This window comes from Athene noctua, chromosome 4 (assembly GCF_965140245.1).
Source record: "Athene noctua chromosome 4, bAthNoc1.hap1.1, whole genome shotgun sequence".
NCBI classification, from domain to species: domain Eukaryota; kingdom Metazoa; phylum Chordata; class Aves; order Strigiformes; family Strigidae; genus Athene; species Athene noctua.
Window position 1 is genome coordinate 52,376,152 of NC_134040.1, and position 22,333 is coordinate 52,398,484.

General features: G+C 44.1%; 1 protein-coding gene across 2 annotated transcripts; it reads left to right on the forward strand.

The window, feature by feature from the left end:
• Nucleotides 1–2,549: 2,549 nt before the first annotated feature.
• BMP3 (bone morphogenetic protein 3) lies at nucleotides 2,550–21,960 on the forward strand. 2 transcript variants are annotated; one of them, XM_074903956.1, is made up of 4 exons: nucleotides 2,550–2,724; nucleotides 2,809–2,962; nucleotides 14,130–15,040; nucleotides 21,769–21,960. In XM_074903956.1, the coding sequence occupies exons 1-4, from the start codon at nucleotides 2,602–2,604 to the stop codon at nucleotides 21,958–21,960; spliced, it is 1,380 nt and encodes a 459-aa protein (XP_074760057.1). In that variant the 5' UTR covers nucleotides 2,550–2,601. The 2 variants fall into 2 exon arrangements, with proteins under 2 accessions (XP_074760057.1, XP_074760055.1); XM_074903954.1 differs by having other exon boundaries at nucleotides 2,550–2,962.
• The last annotated feature ends 373 nt before the right edge of the window (nucleotides 21,961–22,333 follow it).

Consider the following 22,333-nt stretch of genomic DNA (forward strand, 5'->3'; position numbering starts at 1 on the left):
AGCATCCTTTTTTTCTCTTTTTACTGTCTGTAATAGGATTGTATTGGGCTAACTTTATATTTTAGAGACTTAACTTAAACAGCTGCAGTCGAGTGGTAGGGAAAGGCTCTGGGAGCCAAATTCTGAATTAATTTTGCATAAACAGGGCTTTCTGCTAACACTTAAAAGATTTTAATAAAAAGCTCAGCAATAGGGTGCTTGAGCTTCCATGGTGAAGTTAAGTTAGTTCTTGTCTAATCCTCCTTTGCTTGAGTATGGTGTTAGATATATGCTGTCTCTGAGTTTTGTTTTTTTTACTGAAGTTGGTCTTGATTTACAGTGGTCCCATCTCAAGAGTTAGGTTGCGCTGTGGAAGATGTGTTGGATATGCAAAACATCCCTTTCTTATGGTTGGTTATTTGGCACTGTAAAGAGGACTTGGTTATGCTTGTTTTATTTAAAGAGTTGTGAGGTGTGGTGGTGTTGTTTGTTTTTTTTTTTTTTAATTGTATCTCTCACCAGTAGAAATGACATGACTGAAATTGAAATAGCAATTCCACTATTTCAGTCGACTAAAGATTCTTCTTTGGGATTGACAGTTCTGCCATGAATATAAGCCAGAGATTGCTGCCTGTGCTGAATTTTTTAGCTATTGGTTCAATAGTTTTGTTTTCTCCCTGCAGAGATCTTCATTGGTTTTATTATTTGTGTCCCAAAACTCGATCACACCTTTATGTTTTAATTATATACATTTCACTTGTCCAGTTTTTATGTTGCACTAATGTAAGTTACATAATATGGAGAAGTGAATAGTATAGTCAAACTTAATATTGACATTGTATGTGTTTGTACATATATGGATAATATTTTTAGATGCTTATGGCAAATTTGATGCCTCAAAACTGAAAATGAGACACTGCTATGGGTTGTATTTGAGCACTCAAATACAGAAGCTTATGAAAATCATTACACTGCTTTTGAAAACCTTCTCTTTCCTTCCTACATGTTAGTAGGCACTTGCCTCTTGTAGTTATGGGTGGGCTTATTAAAACTGCATAGAAATATTGGTTACTGATTCAAAATTCTGTGGAATTTGAAAGGCACGCTTACCCTCCAATACATGATGTATTTCAGTGTTGTATCCTGTGCTTGATAACGGCATGATTTCTGTAGCCTGCTGAAAATGCGAGTGCCCTGTGCTGGAAGTAATGTGTGCTAAACTCCATATACTAATCTGCAAGACAGTTTCCTTGTTTCCTTTCTTCAGGTTAGAAACAAAGTCATTCTTGTGTACCGACATATTTATAAACTGTGAAAATGCAACGAGGCTTCTCTTCCACCTCCTGTGTTTTCCCCCACCAGATGTCCGAGCTAAGAGACACCCTTTGTGGTGCAGAGCATACTTTGGAAGGGACGGTGTTACATAATCCATGGGGTGTTGTCTGATGCGACACCGGCAAGGGGAGTGATACATTGCTGTTCTTTGGTGGTGGTGGAAAGCAGCAAAGGCAGGAGGCATGTGAAATCCTCTCAGCCGAGCAAGGAACACCTTGCGGTGCCCTGCTGTAGTGGCGGAGCCCTGACGTGCGGGATTTCCCTCTCTGATCCCGTGCACCTCACAGGAGGGTTATGGGGCTTGTCCTCCTTTCACCTGGGCATGGTGCGTGTCCCTTCCCGCGGGCTGCAGGAGGGGACCCCTCTGCCAGCACTGCCGGCCGGGTCGGAGGGCGGCGGGAGGAAGCAGAGCGGCGCGGAGCGTGGCTGGCCCTCGGGAGGGGCGGGCCGAACCCCAGCACAGCCGGCAGCAGCCCTTCTTCCACCTGCCTGCCACGGGCTGCGCTCTGAGTCCGGCCAGGCCTTGGGATCTTCAAGGGGAGAAGGCTGAGTGCGGTTTGACTTTTGTTTTATTGCAGTCGTGTTACTTTGCTGCCTCTGGAAGAGGCTGGGTGGAGGCGGGAAGGGGACCATCCCACCGCGCTGTGCCCCGGCTGCCCTCAGGGCCGCGGTAGTGCCGGTGATTGAATTTCCAGAGCCAAGACTCCCTCTGTCTCGGCTCGTGTGGGCGCGCTTTCCTTCGGGGGGTGGTTTCCCCTTCGCTTTGCCTCTCGCTCGCAGCCGGAGCCGAAGGAGAAGGCGGTGCCATTGGCTGCTGATTACACGGATCGGCCCCGAGCGCCGGGGCTCCCACTCACGCTCCCTCGCACACGCACATACGCGCACACACCCCACAAAAGCTCACCCGGGCTGCGCCGGCACCAGGCGAAGAAGGAAACGAGCATCCAGCTGCGCGGAGAGCAACACCTCCACCTCTCGCCAAAAAACAACCTGCACAGCAAGGGGAATAGACACCTTCGCTGCCGGCGCTGGGGAGGACGGGCGGCTTACACCGTGGCGCTTTCGTCCACCCCGCCTTTCCCCCCCTTCTCTTCTTTTTTCTTGTTTTCTTTTTGTTTGCTTCCAAAAAGAGGAAACCCCGTCTGCGATTTGTAGCGCAGCCCCATCCGCACCCGTCGCCGCCGGGGGTTGCTTCTGGCCGAAACAAACTTCGCCCAGGGGGCTGTGGCCGGGGCGGCCCGGCCGAGGGGGACGCCGGAGCCCGCCCAGCCGGGTCGGAGGGGCAGGATGGCGGCGTCGACCCGCTGGGTGCTGTGCCTGTGTCTGGGCTGGGGCTGCCTGTGCCTGGCTCCGGGAGAGGTGCTGAAGGCTCGCTGGGTCGGGCTGCGGCGGCGAGCTGCCCCGGGAGGAGTGCGGGGCGGCCGGGCCGGGGCCGCGGCAGGTGACTACGGCCCGGGGCAGCGGCAGGAGGCGGAGGAGCGGCGGCGGCCGGAGCCGCCGCGCCCGGGGGACAAGGTCTCGGAGCACATGCTGCGGCTCTACGACCAGTACAGCGGGGAGCGGGCGGCGGCGCAGCGGCCGCCGGCCCCGCCGGGGCTGCCCCTCCGCCAGGGCAACACGGTGCGCGGGTTCCGCCCGCTGGCAGCAGGTGAGTCCCGGGGGCGCGGCGGGGCCGGGCTGCCAGGGGCTGGCCGCGGGCCCTCGGGGAGCCTACGGAACCGCCCGCTTCGCCGGGGCCGTGCGAGCCCGCCCGAGGCGGGGCCGGGGCGGCTCGGGGGCTCGGGGGGTGCGGAGCCGGCTGCGGGCCAGCAACCGTCAAGCCAAGGGGAGGGCCCGGCCGCTGCGCGGACCCACCTGGCTGCCGAAGCAGCTCGCCGGAGGGTGAGGCTGTGCGGGCAATCGCCTTCGGTTCTGCGCAGATGAAGGTAACGGGCCCTTCGTGCCGCTGTGGATGATCCTAGTGCTGCGCGGCAGCCGTCCCGTGGAGTAGTAGATCTGGTTTAGTGCCCGGGGAACTTGATGTAGGGAAGAAGAGGAGAAAAGGATTAGAAAAGTAATGCTTCCTGCAGCAACAGTCCTGTCTTTTGGGATACCGTGTTTACGCTGTCTCTCATTTTTTCATTACCGGTTTACCTCTTCAGCTCCGTATGCAGTACCTCTGCCGTACGGTATCTGAGTGCCATATGAGGGAAGTGGAGTAATTAACACATCCTCTCTGGAATCTCCTTTTATCGGTGTTTTGCATATGTAGCTTCTGTTGAAACCAAGGGCTGATTTGTGCGCGACAGAGCAATGACATGGTTTGGCGATCCTTTAGATTATCTACCGAGTACTCCTTTTGAGACCGTTGGTGACAGTACTGGCAATTAGGGGCAGTGGCAAATTATTTTAGTTGTCGCATAAGCTGTTCATGATAAATACTGCATCTCAGCATCTTTGACAGTGGCACTTAGATTTCTCTGTGATGACAGACTGGCACGCACAGGTAGGTTTATGAAAAAGTCACTTTTCATAAGGGGGAGGGACGCATATTTAACACGTCAACATCCCAAAAGAACTGTGTCCTAGTAGAAAGGGAAGATGGCACCGTCTCGGTGCTGCATCCCCTGACTCCACTGTTGTGCTTCTTGTGCATCCGGCCTCTGCAAGGGCTAAATGGAATTCCCAGAACCCAAACATGTCCTTTGCTGGGATATGCTTTCCAAATCCACTGCATCCCAGAAACTTGCTAGTCGTACTTGCGTGCCATACAGAGCAGCCCGATGTGCCAGTCTCTTATTTTTTATCACACTAGTGGATTGACTCAGAAGCTTTTTCACAGGCATGGATCTATCTGAATGTCGCATGAGAGTTTGTGACCTGCACTGATTCCTTCCTCCCCCAGAAAACTGAGAGCTGGGCACCAGACTTTCCTTAGGTTTCTTTGCAAGTCATTTCTTTTGATTCTTCAAAGGCAACAATGTCTATTATAGGATATCCCTGCGCAGAGATCAAATACCATGAATAATTGAATGGCTTTGGTGTTTTAGGATTCAACCCTACAAATGCTCTCCATCATATGTTACTGCAAGTATTTCTGTCCACAAGAGAGGCTTCAGAGGCTAAGAGGTGTTAAGTACCCTGGTTTTGGAGGATGGCGAGCTGGACAGTTGCTGCTCCTACTCTTATTTTTCTAAAATGACCATTTTTTGTGATACAAAGACTAATGTACATTGCTTTGTTCTGAAAAAAGCGCAGTTCCCTCACCAAAAAAAGGGTCAGGTATAATAAATTAAAAAAAAAAAAAAAAAAAAAAGGGGGGGGTAGGGTATAATCCCAGCAGAGAGATATTTGCTTCTTTAAACATATCCGATTAAAGATATTTATTGTTCTAAACCTAGAAGGCCTTTGGTTGAAGTCCTATCTCTGTGGTCTTTCTGATTATATTTATACTCTCTCTTGACATTGGGTGGCAGCAGTCCTATAAACACACTATTCACTAATCCCTTTCCTCCTCCTCCTCCAATACTTTCACAGTTCAAGTGCCAAAGCAATAAATTGGAAGTGGTTATAAGTTTTTTGACACTTTTATAAGTATTTATGCAAAATATTTAACCAATTAACTGTTGTCTTTATCTTGCTATAGGCATCATTTCCTATGGTTATTGGTGGCAGAAAAGTGCATTTCCAGAAAACCCTTAGATCAAATGTTCCTCAGGGTGGTGGGGGGAGTGGAAAGGCTTTTTCTGGTTTCTGACGACTTTCTTGTATCCAACTGCCTGGCCAACCCTGCAATGGAAATGGCACATCTACAGTATTTCCCTTTCTAGGTAGTTTGTTTCCAGATCCCCTGCTCTGACTGTTGCAGTTCTCGGCTACAGATTTCAGTCTCCCACAGGCTTCCACTCGTTTTTAATGTGGCTACATCAGTTAAATTAATAAATTATGTTGCCATTGCTCCTTCAGCACATTTTACCATCCCCACTACCAGCCTCTTCAGGAGACAGCTTTTTGTCTGCAATGTGCAGAACTTCACTAGGAATCTGCCCATTTCTCCTGTATCTATAGAAGGAAGTCTTGAAGGAAATCTTTAGTGACTTCATTTTCAGTTTAACCTTACATTTTGCAATTTAATCATGTATTTTCAGGAGAGAAACTGTTTCTTTTCTGAAACACAACTTTCAGATGTAGCTGTGAAATTTCCTGTCCTTGCTTTTCCCCTGGAGGGTTTCTGGCTCTTCAGCAGCACATGACAACGGCCTTTCCCAGGTCTCCCAGGTAACCCACCAGACAAATTTTTGAGACCCTGTAAAATAGAATGTCGTGTGATGAGACCAAGAACTGGTAGGATTTTTTGAGGGTCATCCCCTGTTTCTAGTCCAAGAAAAGTGGTGGTGTATATGGCAGCTGTTGCCTTGCAATGGACAGCTAACGAGAAAAAACTAAGACATGATAATCAAAAGAAGCATCCTAACAACTGTTAAACACACGTTTCTCTTTCTGTGGCTCAGTCCTCTGAGGGGATGTGATGAGAGCTTCAGCCCTGCGTAGGCACCTCTGAAGTTTCCATCCTACGCTGCCATGAAATCTCTCGCGCACCAGATTTCATGACTAGACTAGATTATTAGTGGTTTGTTGTTTGGGCTGGGGGTTTTGGCCTTTGATTTTGATGAATGTTCGTGTGATCTTCTATTCAGGCAAATTTGTTTTCCGTTAATCTTGCTAAATTATCTCAAAACATAATTGTTTGGTTGGAGTCACTCAAAACAAGGAACCTTTGATGCCTGTGACAAAGCTGAAAGAAACCCCAGGCCCCAGATCCACTACAAGTAAAGTAAGGATGTACATCATTGACAGTATATCTAGTTACGTGCCAGCACTGTTCTCTCTCATTGACTTAATTACTCTAATTTATTTCTATGTATTCAAGTCAAAGGATGTTCAGCCCGTGACTTCTGTGGCAGTTGTGTCATTGTTGTGGATTGTTTCTGGGATGATGCTAGCAGCTCTCTTCTTGCTTAGGTCAGGCCTCACAGAGAGCTCTGCTTCAGTAAAAAACCTAAGACGGAGCCCTTTCCAGTTCTTCACCTGTGGGTACCACAACAGCAAGTGGTCTTCCATCTGCCGTGACTCTAAAAAGACAGCTAGGAAGAAGGTCAGATGTGAGTTAGAGCGGAACGCTTTGTCAGATCTGGCAAGTATACTCTTAAACTATGGACGAGTCTGTGCATCAGTTTCTGCACACAACCGTTCTTTTCTCCTGACAGCAAAACCGCTGAATGACCAGACCTCCAGCTGATATAAATCTGCTTGCCTTCAGTACTTCCCGTAGAGGTGTGCTGATCTGCAACTTCTGAGGCTCAGAATCTGGAGGAAAGATAGAGCACAGAATAAATAAAAGAGTGCGGAAAGATAAAAGCCTCAAATGCAAGACTTTCAGTTTGCTTTTGAAAGAACTTATAGCATCGTTAAAGGAACATGTCTTGCAAATGAGTCATTTAAAAAACTCGACTTTAATTGGAGGGTCCCTCTAATCATGTTATAGTAAAGCTATACAGTCAGAAATTACTTTAAACTCTTTTTTATTGACTGAATTTCAAGTAATTTTAGGTATTACACTTGCCCTCAGGCCAATTCTTGTGGTTTAAGAACTATGTTCTCCTCCTTTTCAGAACGCCTTTCTTTCCTTTGTTGTGGTCTGAAATGCCCACGCAAACAGGGGAAATCAAGTACTGCACAGGGAAACCAGCTACTCACTCGCTGGCCACCGTCAGCCTGCAAAAAAACAGTAGGGACCAAATTCTAGCCTCTTTAAGCTCTGCTAACTTTAAGGCTATTTTGTAACAAAAGCTTTAAAAACATTCAGGCAGGAGATGGTGAAAGTGTGGCATTTGGGTTTTTTTTTTTGGGGGGGGGGATTTTTTTCCTGTACCCCGATAAATAAAATGCAAGCAGCAGCATCCTGGTAGGTTTTAGGCAGAAGGAATTTCAAAACCGTTAAACTAGGTTTTGGGCAGGCTGGGCCCAAATCTGCAAACCTTCTCCAAGGCAAATGGGCAGGATCTGTAGGTGGGGCCTCTCAGGACCAGACCTAGAATTTTAATTTTCTGGCTTCTTTTACCACCTGTCTCATGCTGTGCACGTGGATGCACATGGATGACTTGTGCTCACAGTCCCCAGGCGATCACAGTTTCTAGAGTATGTCACTCCACATGTGAAGAGTTCTGACCTCAAGGGGACAGACTGTGCACAATTCAGTTTTCATACAGCCAACTCACTGCCCCTAGCTGAAGTGGAATTAATCATGACTGTGAGAAGGAGTAGGATCAGCTATTCGTGTTTCCCTTCACAGATTTTTGTACTTTATTGATGCAACCTCCTTACTTGATTAGCTTATGCTAGCTTTGAGTTCAATATTGTGTTTAGTTTTCAGACCTGCTGTGGTCTTTCTGCTTAAAATATATAGAAGAGAGATCATTTGCCTGCTGTGCAGCTCATTTATGATGTGCAATGTGCATATTTGTGGTTTTCATATCATAAAGTCCACATGTAAGTTAGATCCTGAGCATGCACCATGGCTGATTCTTGAAGTTCTTTATTTAAGTAGCTGATAGCTTTAATCAGAGTGGTGGACTTTTTACTTTTTTTTTTATATCAAGTTACTAGCTGCTATGACCTTATCTGCTTTGGTAAAAGAATTAATAAAACCAGTTTGGCACCAATTTCCATGCTCTTTAAAAATGGAGAACTGGATCCTATGTTTTTCTTTTGCAAAATACTCAAATTCGTGAGGGCGAAGCAGCAATCAAGTAAGAGCAAAGGTGAGAGAAAAGAAGAAATCTGGCTTCCAAATCTGTGTTCCTGTTCTGGAACTTATTCCCATTTCCAGCTCTGAGTGAACTTTTGTAGCTGGGCTGTGAACCCATGAAAACAAAGTTTTACAACGGAAACACTGATACATTCTTAACTGTGCACTGGCACAAGGGCACCACTTTAATATCTTATTTAAATGATGGCTAATGATGACTATATAACTAAATAGTCCTCGTTATTGCATCCTTTTTCACCCGTGGGATAGATTTGGCAGTCCATAAAAGTGTCAGTGCATCCTCTATAAAGGTAAACACGCCACATGTTAGCGGACTCATTCCAGCTTATTGATGCCTGGAAGTGCCCCTTGTAACATGAATATGTTCATGCTGGTGATGTCAGTCTCCACAGACCTACTGCTTTTTCTTAAAATACCTTTTTAATGTTAGGAACAGGCAGTCCATACAGCTGTGGGTTGTTGCAGGAAGGTGAGGAAGCACGGGCCATGCCTCTGAAAATTCAGTGGGTACAGGTACTTCAGCTGTAGGGCTGGGTTGCCTTCTGGTCTGAGCTATCAGTAAATAAGCTGGTGTCTCTGATATCCCAGACGGTGAGGCATGGCACACCCTGACTTGACATCTGTGTGACAGCCACCTGCGTGATAAGAGTAAGGCTTTTCTGCTTTAGGCCCAGAGAGACTGTACCTCCCCTCTGCCCACACCCCAAAGATCTCTGTTGTCACTTGTGCAGGAGACTGGGGAAGTGACACTGTCCCAGTACAAGCTTTACCATGCTGCTATAGGGGTCTGAGTTTCACTCGAGCAAGGGGAGAGTGCACAGGTGAATAATAACTTGCATATGGGCTGAGGAGGCCAATAAATCTGTAGCTTATCCATTTAACTGCATGTACCTTCCAAGTTATATTCTCCAAGAATTCAAACAATGGGATGTTCTCCTTGTGAAGTGCCTGTCTGCCTAACTTGTGGCTGCTGCTCCTAAGCTCTACACTGTAGAAGCAAGCAATACTAACAGTGAAGTGATGCTGTGTCTTACCTACTGCAATTTAAAAGAGCTCTGTTATGCAGGGCTTGGTCTTGAAAATTCCCCATCAGGCTACCAGCAACGTATGGTGATCCCTTGAAGGGGAGCAGAGATTGCCATTAAAATCTGACCTCAGAGTATCTGGAAGGTAGCAGTGTGTTCCTTGCATACAGCTCTGTTGCACGTATCTTTCCTTTGCTTGTTTCCTCTTAAACCTTCTCCTCCCTCCATCCTTTGTTGCTGAAAAGTCTGCGCTTCCAATTTTGTACTACAGAAGAGCAAAGCTGAGTTAGCAGAGATCACTCTGACTAAGAAAGAACTTAAAAGTCTTAGCTCAAGTAGTGGTGCTTGGATAGAAATCTGATGATTGCTGAGTTGGGAAGTGTATCAAGTGAGCCAGGGAAGTTTACTGCTGCTCAAATAATAGAATTGCCACTGAATTGCATTGTATACTGCTGTAAATGAGTGTGAGACACAGCTGCTCAGAGATAGCAGACTCTGCTATCTTGCCAGGCAGTAGGGTGCTGGACCCGACTGCAAGTTTGCTCCAGCAGCTGCCTGCAGTGCAGGGACACTCAGGGTCCGTCAGATCTTCCCACTGCTGTATCCTAAGAGCCAGCCCAGGCAGAGTGGGACCTTCTGTCCAGCATCCCTCTGAAGGATCATGTTTCAGCATCAGATCCTTGTCTGTCTCTGCATCAGACCACTTCTTGTCTGGGCAACTAGCACAAAGAAAGCTGCTGCAAAGCTGCTGTTTTCACTGCTTTTGTTTGGTATTGAAAACATAAGAAAAAAGCTATTGTGATGCCATGATCTTATAGAGCATAAATTTTTGGGCCTGTGTGTTGCTTTGCAGGTGAAATGATCCTTCTAGACCAATAGAGGGCTTTGTTGCAAGGAAGTCTTGTTGTCTTTGAGACCTTAAAGGCCTTTTTATAGAGGGCAAACGGGCTAGAGGACTTAGCTTGAGCTTAGTCAGTCTGCTTCTTTCCACTGGCTGCTGAGCAGTTGTTGATGGACTTCACCCTGCAGTCTGGCCTCCTCCTCCCCTCCATTTAACATGGAGCTGTTGATGGCAGCACCCTAGGAAATACCATTTACTGAACTCTGACAAGGTATTAGAATTAAAGCCCTACTTAGATTTGGCTTGGGTTTTTGTTTGGCGTTCTTTGGGATTAGCGAGGGGGGAAAATCAGTCAATGAAACTGTTCCTATGAGAGGAGTTACCTGTTGTTAAGTCATTGTAAAGACTAAAGCCTCAGCTTACATCAGTCAGTAAAACCTCACTGGTGTCAGAAGAGTAAGCTGGATGAGGCTCATGGCAAGCTTCCCACATCATAATAAAATTTGCTTAGATGCTACTTGATACCGCCTGACATTTGTGAAAAGTTTAAACTATGCTCCTGACCTTGACTAATAGTTTAAACTATGTCACTGCAGGGACACATTTTCAGCAGTTTCTGTCCTCTGGGTTTAAGGATGAAGTTTCATTTAAGTGAAATGAAATTTTCCTGAGGAAAAGGTGCATTTTGTAGATACTTTAAAGCTGAATCTTCCTTGATTTGTCTGTCTTTTTTAAGTCACAGTATGGAGGTATTTGTCACAGTGTTCATTCTGACAGACACCCAGGTCACACACCTGGGTTTTTCTGAGCCGGAAGACAGAAAATCCATAGACATCTGTGCTAACCACTAGTAACCGGTTTCAAGATGATTCTGTAGACTGAATGAGCTGAAAACCCTTCAGAGCCGTTTGAGCTTGGAGGCCATTAAGTAAGAAAACAGCACCACCTACTGCAAGTACTTAGTCTTGGGCGTAGAGCTAAATACTAAGAGTGGCTTCTTGATTTTTGCTTTTAATCAAAACTATATATTCCTCCTGTGTCTGTTTCACGCCATCTAGGGTTTCTTTATAAACAAAAGCAGCTTGTTTTGTGATCCACTACAATATGCCAATTTAGAACAGGCAGTATTTGTTAAGTGGAATTCTTATTAAAATTAAAATCAAAACTTGTCATTCAACATTCACCAGTGATTCACATAATAACTTCTTTAACAGGCACTTGTGAGACGTCATAAATTCTGGTTCCTAAGACTGATGTTCGTAGTGCTCTGCCAAATTACATATTAACCTTATTATATTAGAGATTACAAACCAAGCAGAGGTCAGGTCCTCATGTGTGCTTAGTACAGATGTAATAGACAGCTGGTTTGGGCTTGAGGAATTAAAAGTAGGGTCAAATTCAAAGAAAATCTAGTTCCGCAGGCATAAGTAATAGCTAGACATTGGATGGATTTGGTACGTTAGTTTTCACCTATTGGGAACTTACCTATGTGTGATCCACCATCGGGCTGGGCTGAATGTCTAAACAGAGGTATCTTCCATAAATGATTTGGCCTTTTTTCCCCCATTTCCCTGAGAAAAGTGTATTATTTTTTTTTTCCCTAATTTCGCGAAGCAATGCATGTGATATATTGTGGACAAGAAGAGAGACTGATTCCTGCTTTTTTAATGTATCATTTAGAATATTGATGAGAAAAAAGTGTTTTGAAGAGACGACCACTTAGATTGCTGGGCTGGGGATCGGGAGGCAGAGGGAGAATACAGTCTTTTGCTGGACTTAATCTGAATGGTGTTAGCAGTTGGGATATTGCTGGCTGGAGGCAATGTCACCCAGGACATAAAGCTGTCAGTATCTTTGAAAGATCAGTACTGGAAATGATGTTTTCACTGCATTGGGCAGGGGAATTATTACAGTGTTTTGAGGGTGGAAGTGGGGAGGCTGTTCTCCCCTAGTCCACGTCAACTCTCTGCTTGTCATTGCTTGGAATAAATTTTTTAAAAAGAGCAAAACTCTTGCAAAATTCTGTAAACTATTACTTCTCTTCAGCCTCCGGAGAGGGTTTTGACATGCCATGATGTCAAAGAAGCATTTCATTCCATGTTCCCTTATTTTCCTAATGTGTTGGGTTGTTTCCAGCCCTTTGGGGAGCTGCAGACCATACCTTTGCTTTACTATATTTGACTTTTCCATACAGCCTGTTTTTATAGCTCTCAATAGCACCTTAACATTTGGATCTATATTTCTCTCACTCTGAAGGACAGACATAACTGCAGTCCAAGCAGGAAATTTTAAACTAAAAATTAAATCCTACCCCCAAGCCTTTCTGTTGCACCCTACAGGGGATTAAAGTACTCAGCCATCTGTTTTCGCAGATCAGCCTGTGTTAGGAGTTTATCTTTGGGTTTGTGCAAGATACCTGTGGTTAGGTTGACTTCTTTAATTTCACAGCTGTGGAAACCCCACTGTCCCCTGCATCCCTCTTAATCAATACAGTAACATCCCAACCATGAAGCAGAATCGTCCTTGGCTTGTTTCCCTCTGCACAGAGGCAAGTGGGTGCATTTTGTCACCAACATCCCCACCTCCTGCCCCCCTGGCCAAAACCAAGACATTTTGGATTGGCTTTCTTTTGGTTATTGAGGTTGCTCCAGTACTGTCCAACTACCTTCAGCTATACTAATAAATGCTTTCTAATCCTAACTGGCATGAAAATTGATGAAATGTCCTTGGTGGGATGACTGAATTTACCCAGTGTAATTGAAGAAGTCCTGGGCCTGGTTGTTCTAGAGGGAAACTTTGGTTGTGATGAATGTCTGACTTAGCCAAAAGGCTGTTGGACCAGCCTGTGTGTCTTTAGTTCATTATAAATGGTGAGTTGTCTCTTTTCTCCAGAGCTGACATCCAAGCCTTAAAAATGATTCTATGCTGGTATTTCTTCTCTCCACATCTTTAGAAGTGAGCCACATTGCTTCTTTGTGTGCAAGGTTGTTGTCTTTATATACTTCCTTCTGTGCCCAACTCTAACCTTGCTCTTGTGAATGGCTCTGGATCATGAAGCCCCAGTTGTGCATGGAGGGGTCACTGATTGCTGGAGGGACCAATAAATTGGTTTTAGTGCAATGGAGAAGTGGTTAATACTGAGAGGAGACATCCTTTGTAACACAGGATTTCCATTTGTCTTTCCATTTAGCTTTTGAAATATGTAGTACTTTCTATGTTGTTTACTGTTTTGCATCCTGACATACATAGGTGGCTGTACCAAATGTTACATGGTTTTGGGTCCCTAATACTCTGACATCTTTAGAAGCTAAGAGTGAGTGTCACCCAAGCTCCAAAGTCCCTTTCTTGTAGGTGAGGCCTGGATCACAGCAGAAGTTGGAGGGTTTAAAAGCTAGGCTCTTTTTGCATCGAATGTCTTGGCAATTGGAGTTTAAGTGACTTACCTGGCAGTACACTTGAAAGCCTCTGGCAACACTAAAAAGCATGCCCCATTTGAATCCCGGCTTTTCCTCTTCACCACTGCCACATTAAGCCTCTACTAGTAGGGAAGCAAATCTTTTCTTTCCAACTGAAGCTGTGGCTCAACAGGATAATGGATGTTTACAAACAATCTAGTGCCTAGTGAAGCCAGTGGGAGCTTTCTCCAGCTTCAGCTAGGTCTGGGCCAAGGCATGGTTCAGTGCCATTGTCCCATTAGTGTCTCAGTTGTCTTGGACACAGAAAGACAACAATTCTTTAGTCATGACAGGGCAGCCATAGTCACCTAAGTTCAAAATGTTACAGAAAGAGAAAAACAAAAGAGCAAAACATTACTATGGCGACATTTAAATTACTGGGTGGTAGATAAAGTCTTTAGTCATCAAAGTGACCTAGTTTGCTTCCTGAAGTCAGAGGAGCAGTAGGATATGTGTGAGTATTTCTGGATGGAGATAGGTATTACAAGGAAACCAGATTGAAAGTGTGATTTATGATCACCAGTTTACCAGCTTGGTTGTTTTTCTGAACAGTGGTCTAAACCTGTTCCCATAGTACTGCTTGAAAATTTTCTGTGAACTTAATGTATAACGTAGAAAGCAATGCGCTCAGTCCTTTATAACATTTCAAAATGCTCATATTCTTATCTAAGTATTTTTTCTTCTAGGGAGCCCTGAAAGCCAGGAGATGTATGTTTTTAACCTGACGTCACTCACTGAGTCTGAAAACGTCTTGTCAGCTTTGGTGTATTATTATATTGGTGATCTGCTGCATGCTAGGCCGAACTGTTCCCAGTCCAGAGGCTGTTCTCATCATGGGCACAGGAAACCTGAAATTCAGATACATCTTTCGGTTTGGACCTTTCCTTCTGCTGGGAATCAGACTCGGAGCCTGGGACATTTCCAAATAAATGTCTCCACTGCTTACCAGGATGTCCTTTCCTGGCAGTGGAAGGATATCACTGAGCTCCTGCATGAAGCGAAACAAAACAATGACCTCCTGATCAGTGTCAAAATGGATCTGACCAGCCATCACCCCTGGAAAAGGGCACCTTCTCGCTATGAACCCTACATTCTGATTTATGCCAATGATTCTGCTATTTCAGAGCCAGAGAGCGTTGTCTCTAGTTTGCAAGGACACCGTCGTCCTCTGGCAAGGGTCTTTCCCAGGCCAGAAAACCATGTGAGGAGCAGCCTTGGGAAGCATCGGAGAAAACGCTCCACAAACATTCTGTTGCCATTACAGAATAATGAGCTTCCAGGAGCTGAGTACCAGTACAATGAGGATGAGAGATGGGAAGACAGAAAACCCTACAAAACCTTGCAGCCACGGTTAGCAGAGAGAACAAAGAGTAAGAAAAAACAGAGGAAGAATCATCACCAGAAGAGCCAGACTCTCCAGTTCGATGAGCAAACGCTGAAGAAGGCGAGGAGGAAGCAGTGGAATGAGCCAAGGTATTGCGCCCGGCGCTATCTCAAGGTGGATTTTGCAGACATTGGCTGGAGTGAGTGGATTATTTCCCCTAAATCCTTCGACGCCTATTACTGCTCAGGGGAATGCCAATTCCCAATTCCAAAGGTACAGTCTTTATTGATTCTTTTGCACTGTCTGTTACTGTAAACTATGCATTTTCTTTCCTGCGTCAGTGAAAGAAGGCAGCTGGTCACCTGTTACGTGTTTGGATCTAATAAATAAGTGATATCTTTGTCTTGGGCTGCAAGGAGTAATGGTTAGAACAGCTAGTAAAAAGACAGGCTTGTAAAGGTAATTAAAAAAATATTTCATGGTATTAGTTTTTTGTCCAGAACCCAAATTGTCATAAAACATTTCCTGAATAGTGCTTATGATGTGTGAACTTGTTATTAACCTGTTTAATAAACATAATACAAGCCAGATCCAGAAAATTGCTTATTAGACAGTAGTCATTATGCCTCGAAGGAGTCCCTGCTGCCAGAGCCACACTGCGGTCAGTCAGCATAGCATGCTTTAGGAAGTATGTGTGCCCCGTGAGGCATGACTGTCACAGTGACAGAGAGGCTCTGTGGCTATAGGAGCAGTTGGGACACTCTTAAGTGTAAGTGAAAGTGTCAAATGAATCACTTCTATGACAGACTAAGGGGACCCAAAGCAATGGATGCTGGCCAACTGACTTTTGAAATATCCTCTGTTTTTTATGAGATTATTGCACATGAGTAGCAAGAAAGGGTGATATGCTCCTAGCCCTGTGACTTAGGTGGGTGAATTCAGCTCCTTAAAATCAAATGCCTAATGTCTTTATTAGCAGCATGGACCCTCCCAAGACTACCAAAACCTAAAAGTAGGATGCGGTATTTGAGGCTGGCCTAAAATGAGAGGTATGCACAAATAATGACTACAGGAAATGTCAGTAAAGCTAGGGTTTTTGGTCTCACTGTAACCTCACATTCAATAGTCTTTATTCCTGCCACCATGAAGCCTTAGCAATTAGTTCTAAAATTTATGTGGCATTTCAGTGGCTTAAGTCCAAAGGGAGTTACCCTTTGAAAATGACTGGTGGAGAAATGTACCAAAGGGGATGGAGCCCAGAAAAAGCGAGCTGAGGAAGGCAGGAGTCTCTCTTTGAAGGAGGAGATGACTTACCTGACTACTTCCAACTGCAATGGTAGGCTTTCAGGTTTCAGATCAAAGGAAAAAATGAAAGGGAACAAGAAAAGATAAGATAAAAAGGTAAGGACCTTTTAATACATTGCATTGGGCCTTTTACTTTATTGTTGATGGGAACTGTGCTCTGTCAAATGGGTAATTCAGCGTACAGGTTAGAAATTCTAAAAATGCCAGACCTGGACTTCTTCCATTCTAATTTCAAAGACACATAAATTGTAAAAATGCCTTCTGTGTCCCTCTGCTTAAGACTGGGTTAGCATTTCTAGATACAGATTTAGTTATAAAAACTTCATCCCAGACAGAAAAATGTGTTGTTCTGATTTTGTTTAGGAGAAAATGGTACGTGATACTTGAACCAGAAGAGTTAAAGTACTTCAGTTCAAAGGAGTTTAAAAAACTCCAGCTGATCCTGACCCCTAAAATATTCTTCACTTAAAATGAGATGCCTGTTATGGGTTATCATAGGTATTGCTAAAGAAACAAAGCAAATAGTCAAGTACGCACTGAAACATCAGTGATTTTACTGGAAGACAGTTTCAGTCAAGTTCCTCTGTATTTCTGATGATAGGAAAAAAACTTCGTATAGCAACTTCTTAGAAAGGCTTGAAGGTGTCTCATCATAAAGTCCAAAAGTGTTTAGGTTCCTGTTTCCTAAGGTTAGCAGGTCTGGATCTTTCGACTCCCAAAGAAGTAAACGATAGTTCAGGTGCTGATGAACTGCCAGGATCTAGCACTTGCTAGAGAATAACCATTTCAACCCTGTCACTAGACATCTTTTTTTTTTTTTTTTTTTAAATGTTTGTCAGACATGCAAAAGAGGTTTCCACCTTCTGAGACAGCAGAGTTCTCTCTTAGTAGTCAGTACATAGTGTTTATTTCTGGGTTAGCTGATGCCTCATGGAGAGACTGGGAAGAACCCCACTTTCCCTTTAGGAGAGCTTGGATCAAACCTCAGACTGCACAAAATGTGCACTCTCAAGAGCAAACAAGGCTTTCTCAAAACCAGTTTTGGATGTAGTGGTTTTAGAAGCCCTTGTTACTGGTCTCTTCTTGCTCCAACTGAAATCTATTCCTGACAAGAGCTGATGGGAAATAACAGATCTAAGACAGAAAGCAAGTCTCTCTTTGAGAGTCGAGGTGAGACTTTGAGAACAGATACTCCAGCAGCAAAAAGCATAATGTATCTTCATGGAGATAAAGAAATTCTGAGATACCAAAAGTAGAGTAATGGTAAAGAAGCACTGTAATAAAAAAGTTCCTGTTCCTTACACAAAGTCTTTGTTAGCACCTACAACCGGAAAATCTTTAATGCGTGCCATAACCTCAGGGCTTAATTCCCAGAGCAACTTCAAACCTCTGGAAAGAAACACAATGAACCATACAAATGCTCCTGCAAGTAAAATATCGCAAGATGAGTTTTACTGGTAGTTCTAAAGAGGCAAAATGAGTTTAATCTTATGCTTGACACTGAGTCATGAGAAGGAGGTACGAACAGTGCACACAACTGAAGGGTAGTTAACAAGTAGTGCTTGGGTGAAAGAGGAGTTCCAGCTTTGTCTGCAAGTTGTCCATCTTTGGGTAATTCCACTGAAGTATTACACTGAGCATCAAAAGATTTTCTAACATACAGAGACAAATTTTTTTCTGCCAGATTTGGGTTTTGCTTTCCTGCAGATCCTAGCGTCCGCCTCTGAGATGTCAACTCCATCTTTTCAAATAAGTAGACTTGCAGTATTGGCTACTATTATCAAGGTAACTAAGTCTAGCAGATCCAAAGGAGTGTTCTTCTTCCTCCTCTTCACCCCTCTGCTTCTGCCTGGGGTAGTCTCGGACACACTATCAGAAGTGGTCTCTCACCTGGAAAAAGCTTGTAATAGAAAAAAAGTGAGAAAGAAACAGGATAAATGAGTAGGCAATGCACTGTGTTTAAATGACTTTGCTGCCATGGAGCAGGAAGTCTGATTGCCATGAACTAAGTGTGTAGCGCAGGCCTGCAGGGCCATAAGCAGGACACTAGTTTTCTTCTACAAATTCCTACTAAAAGGCCTAATCCGGCCTTTGTGTGTGAAACTCTCTAGTCTCAGTTGGGTGAAGAGTTATAGCAGCAGAGCATTATAGTTATTTAGACACTGTGCAGCTGAATATTTGCTGCCATGTACTGCAGAGAGAACTAGTTCATTAAGAGAGCAGGTTACTGAAACCCACTGTGAGTTTGGTTCCCTGAAAGCAAGTGGTAGATTTCTGTCCATGTTGGAATTAAAATGGTTCCTTTTGTGCACTTTTTAAATCACAAAAAACAAAACTATCTTGTTTTTCAAAGAGAATGAAAAGCCAAATTATATGAAGAGGTGAAGCAAGCGTCCTCTAAAGCCATGTGTTATTCTTAAGCCATGCATAGTATCTGGTGCTACTAATAAGACTGTTCGCAAAATGATACTATAACCATCAGGCAATAACAAACTATTCTGTGCCTATGGGTATATACTGTTCCTTTGCTGAGGGCGAGCTCCTAAAGTTGACAACCTGTTGGGTAATTAAGAACAGATGTGCCTTCCCCCCCGGCCCCTCCACCCCTTCCCACCTTCAAATTTTCTGGCCTTACCCTTTCCCTGATTTCAATTAGCTCGTTTGACTGCTGTCAAACCCACGTGTTGGGCTTGTGTAATGCCGCAGAGCGTACAGGCCAGGCGGGCCCTCTCCCAGGTCAGGAATGAAAGTTTGTAACTGACATCATTTGCCCTGCTCATAATACATCTCTAATGAAATTCAACAGGGCAGCAAGTCTCCCAAGGATGCGTGCAGCTTAGCAGGTGCAGCCTGAGCCACAGCTGGACTCATTCACAGATCTGGCAGTTTGGAGTCAGCTCGGCAATTTTTCCTCCCGCTGCTCTTCTCGGCCTCCCCTGCTTCTCCCCTCCTAACATAAAATCTCTGCCTGCTTTTCATGACCATGTGTGGACAGAGTGTAGGCAGCCTGCAGGCAATGGCCTAACTCACCCCCCTTGTGTAGGGCATTACGCCAATTCAGTACTCTGAGGGGGATTTTCGTTTTCTGAGAAGCACACGCCTTTGGATTTTACTCCAGTTGCAATTAAATTCCCACTGGCAGAAGCAGAGTTATGCCAAAGCTGGTTATCCTCAAGAGTGCACCTTAAAGGCCAGGGGCCGTGTATTCAAGATGTACTGCAAGTCAGTATGGAGGACGTTCTGTATTGTATGATACCCATATCAAATAGAGATACTTCTTTTATCATACAATGACAAAATGTATCCAGGCTATTCCCACTAATAGCTGAAGCAATACTTAAAATCAGTTCCGTGCAATGTAGCATTTTAGTGGTATGGATTCTATATCTGAAGGGAAGGGTTTCTGATGAGACCTTAACATGGCATATTTGGAGACCTGTTTTTAATTCCAGTACTACTGGCACTGGGAAATAGGGTCTCAATAGATGTTTTACCTTTTGATGTCTGATCAGCAGACTCAGAAGATCTGCTGGAGGAGGCTCCCAGTAATTTTTGTTAGAGAATGCCGCACTGCAGCTGAGTAAAGGAAACAAGCCTGGATGCTACCAGAGCTTTCACTTCCTTTTGCAGGCGGAACTGATACAGAAATCTGAATGGTATACTAATCTAAGACATTTTTGAAATCCCTATCAGCTACTGCTAGGAGCATAGGTACTCTTGAATTCAGAACAAACAAACAAGCAGAAATGTCTTTCTAGAGATCAGCTACCTAGATGGAGACAAATGTCTTTGTAACCATGCTGGGAAACCTACACCCACTACGAGGATAGTACATTTTGTATTATAAACAGAATATTACCACACCCCTGCATCTCATTCATCTGATAAGCTATGATAGTAAACTTAAACAGCAACAGAGGAAAAAGACCAGGCTCTGTATAATGTCTGTGTTTAAGAGACCTGAATCTTAAGTATACTTGAGGAAATTCTGTCTCTCAGAAGATAAACAGAAGCAAGGGATGTGCAGGATTGGCACTGTTTGTTGCTCAGCCTTACTGCAGGTGAAATAGGTTCCTCATGAGAAGAAGTAGAAAAAAACATTCAAATTATGTGTAACGTACATTAAGAATAGCTGAATGCTTCCCAGTGAATCATTTTCAATTCTGTGTCAAATGGTTTCAGTTCTCTCTTGAGACTAGTTTTAACAACATGATATGGAAAATGTCCATTCTGATCCATTTCTGTTGGAATTCGAGGGAAAACTGTCTCCATGAGAAAGAAAGAAAATACAGCTGGCATTAGTTGACAGCAATATTGCTGTAAGTAGGGACAGGTTAGACATCTGTGTGTATTGCGAGCAGAATTGGAAGCATTTATTCCTAAATGTACTAACATGCTACATGAATGATATAATGAGCCAGAATCTCACAGTTACTCCTGTGCTTTTTGCATGCAGGATCATTAAGACTTGCAGGTCGGGTAGGTAGATATCTAACCCTTAAGACTGATTTTTTTGAAAGCAAATCATCTGTTGTCACAGCAAAACTGCCAATTGCACATTTGTCCCGAATGATCTAGTTCCATATATTTCTCAGTGGCATCTGACTGAGCATATTGAACTGTGTGATTCACAGGTTCTATGTGTCAGAAGAGCTCTAATAAGCATTGTTAACATTTTACTCTTAAAAAAACCAAGTCTTGGGCTAAAAACTGCATCTTGCACATTTTTCATGCTCACCTATCTTTCATACAGATACTTGGATTGGGAAGGGTTTGAGGGTTCAGAGGTTTCATTTCTGTGAATATGTTAATTTTTAATTTTATGAGTGTATTCATGTATTCTGGTTTTGTGAACAAATACAGTTATCTCACTGGTCAGGTTTGCTTTCTGTTCATATCAAAACAAAGTGTGTTCCTCTTTACACGAGTATAAATCCAGAAAAATTTGTCCTTTGGAGAAAAATGTCACCTTAATATGAGGTATAACTGACATGGGATTTAGGGGCTCAATTACTCAGCAGTGTCAGTGACAGATGAGAAGAGATTTGGCATGGAAGAATGAACAAAACAACCTAACCTTGCACGAGAATAAAGTGGAACAATTAGTATCGTGGTGTAAAGTACTTCCACTCTCTCATCTGGACGCATTTTATCCACTTCTGTTTTTCCTGTCGCTCTTGCATGCCACTAGTCAAACTTCCCAACCTACAAATTATGTTTCTTTTGTTCCCCTAATGACTTAGTTTGCTAACACATTGACTGCCTCCCTCCCCCCAGCTGAACAAGTTTTATGACTAAATTGTAGCCTACATGTGATTTAATTCACTCAGAAGATACTACTTTAACCTATAGGTATCCCTTGCTGCAAAGTCTGCTGCCTGGGTATTTTCCTGGGAAGGCACATTCCACGGAGAGCCCGAGGCCCTGTCCCCAGCAGGGTGCTCAAGCTGAAAGCGGTGGAGTGACACTCACAGCCAGTGGCCCAAAGAACCAGACTGGATTCCCATTCCTTGCTGCTGGCTCCGGGCAGCTACAGTGACAACTGGAAATGGTCAACTAGAAGACACATTTTAGAGCTAGCCAGGTGTGGAGTCTCCACAGGGCCCTTTTTCAATAAATCATTTTTTTTTCTAGAGTATGTGGGTCTATTGTAACATCGGTGCAGTTATATCTTGTGCTGTATCTTTCTCTTGCAGGCCCTGAAGCCATCCAACCATGCCACCATCCAGAGCATAGTGAGAGCTGTTGGGGTTGTCCCGGGCATTCCCGAGCCTTGCTGTGTTCCTGACAAAATGTCTTCTCTTAGTATCTTATTCTTCGATGAAAACAAAAATGTGGTTCTTAAGGTGTACCCCAACATGACAGTGGAATCCTGTGCATGCAGATAACATCTTGGGAGACCCCTTTTGAAATGCTGAGGTGATCACTTGCTATTTTGGGGGGAGGGGGGGCAGGGCAGAGGGGTGTTTCATGATACTTACTTTTTGTTTGCACTGCCAATGCATTTCCTTTGGACAAAAAAAGAAAAAACATAAAAATCCAAACAATGAGGATGGAAATGGAATGGATTCCAAATAGCAGTTCCAAGTAAAGAGAATATGAACTTCATTCATCTCTGAACTTGACCCAGAGACAAGTCTTGGCAATGGGGACTGACTGTTTCTGTTGAAATCAAGAGGTGAAAGAGGAATTTGCAGAAGACTCTTCAAGGTTGTTGAGACTGCCAGGAGGACATACTGATCTATTTTTGTACCAGATTTT

Bases quoted from the DNA above. Each gene is read 5' to 3' on its own strand.
- BMP3 (XM_074903954.1), top strand. From the start codon at position 2,602: ATGGCGGCGTCGACCCGCTGGGTGCTGTGCCTGTGTCTGGGCTGGGGC. The intron at 2,963-14,129 runs GTGAGTCCCGGG...TTTTTCTTCTAG, and splicing joins GTTCCGCCCGCTGGCAGCAG to GGAGCCCTGAAAGCCAGGAG. The intron at 15,041-21,768 runs GTACAGTCTTTA...TTTCTCTTGCAG, and splicing joins GCCAATTCCCAATTCCAAAG to GCCCTGAAGCCATCCAACCA.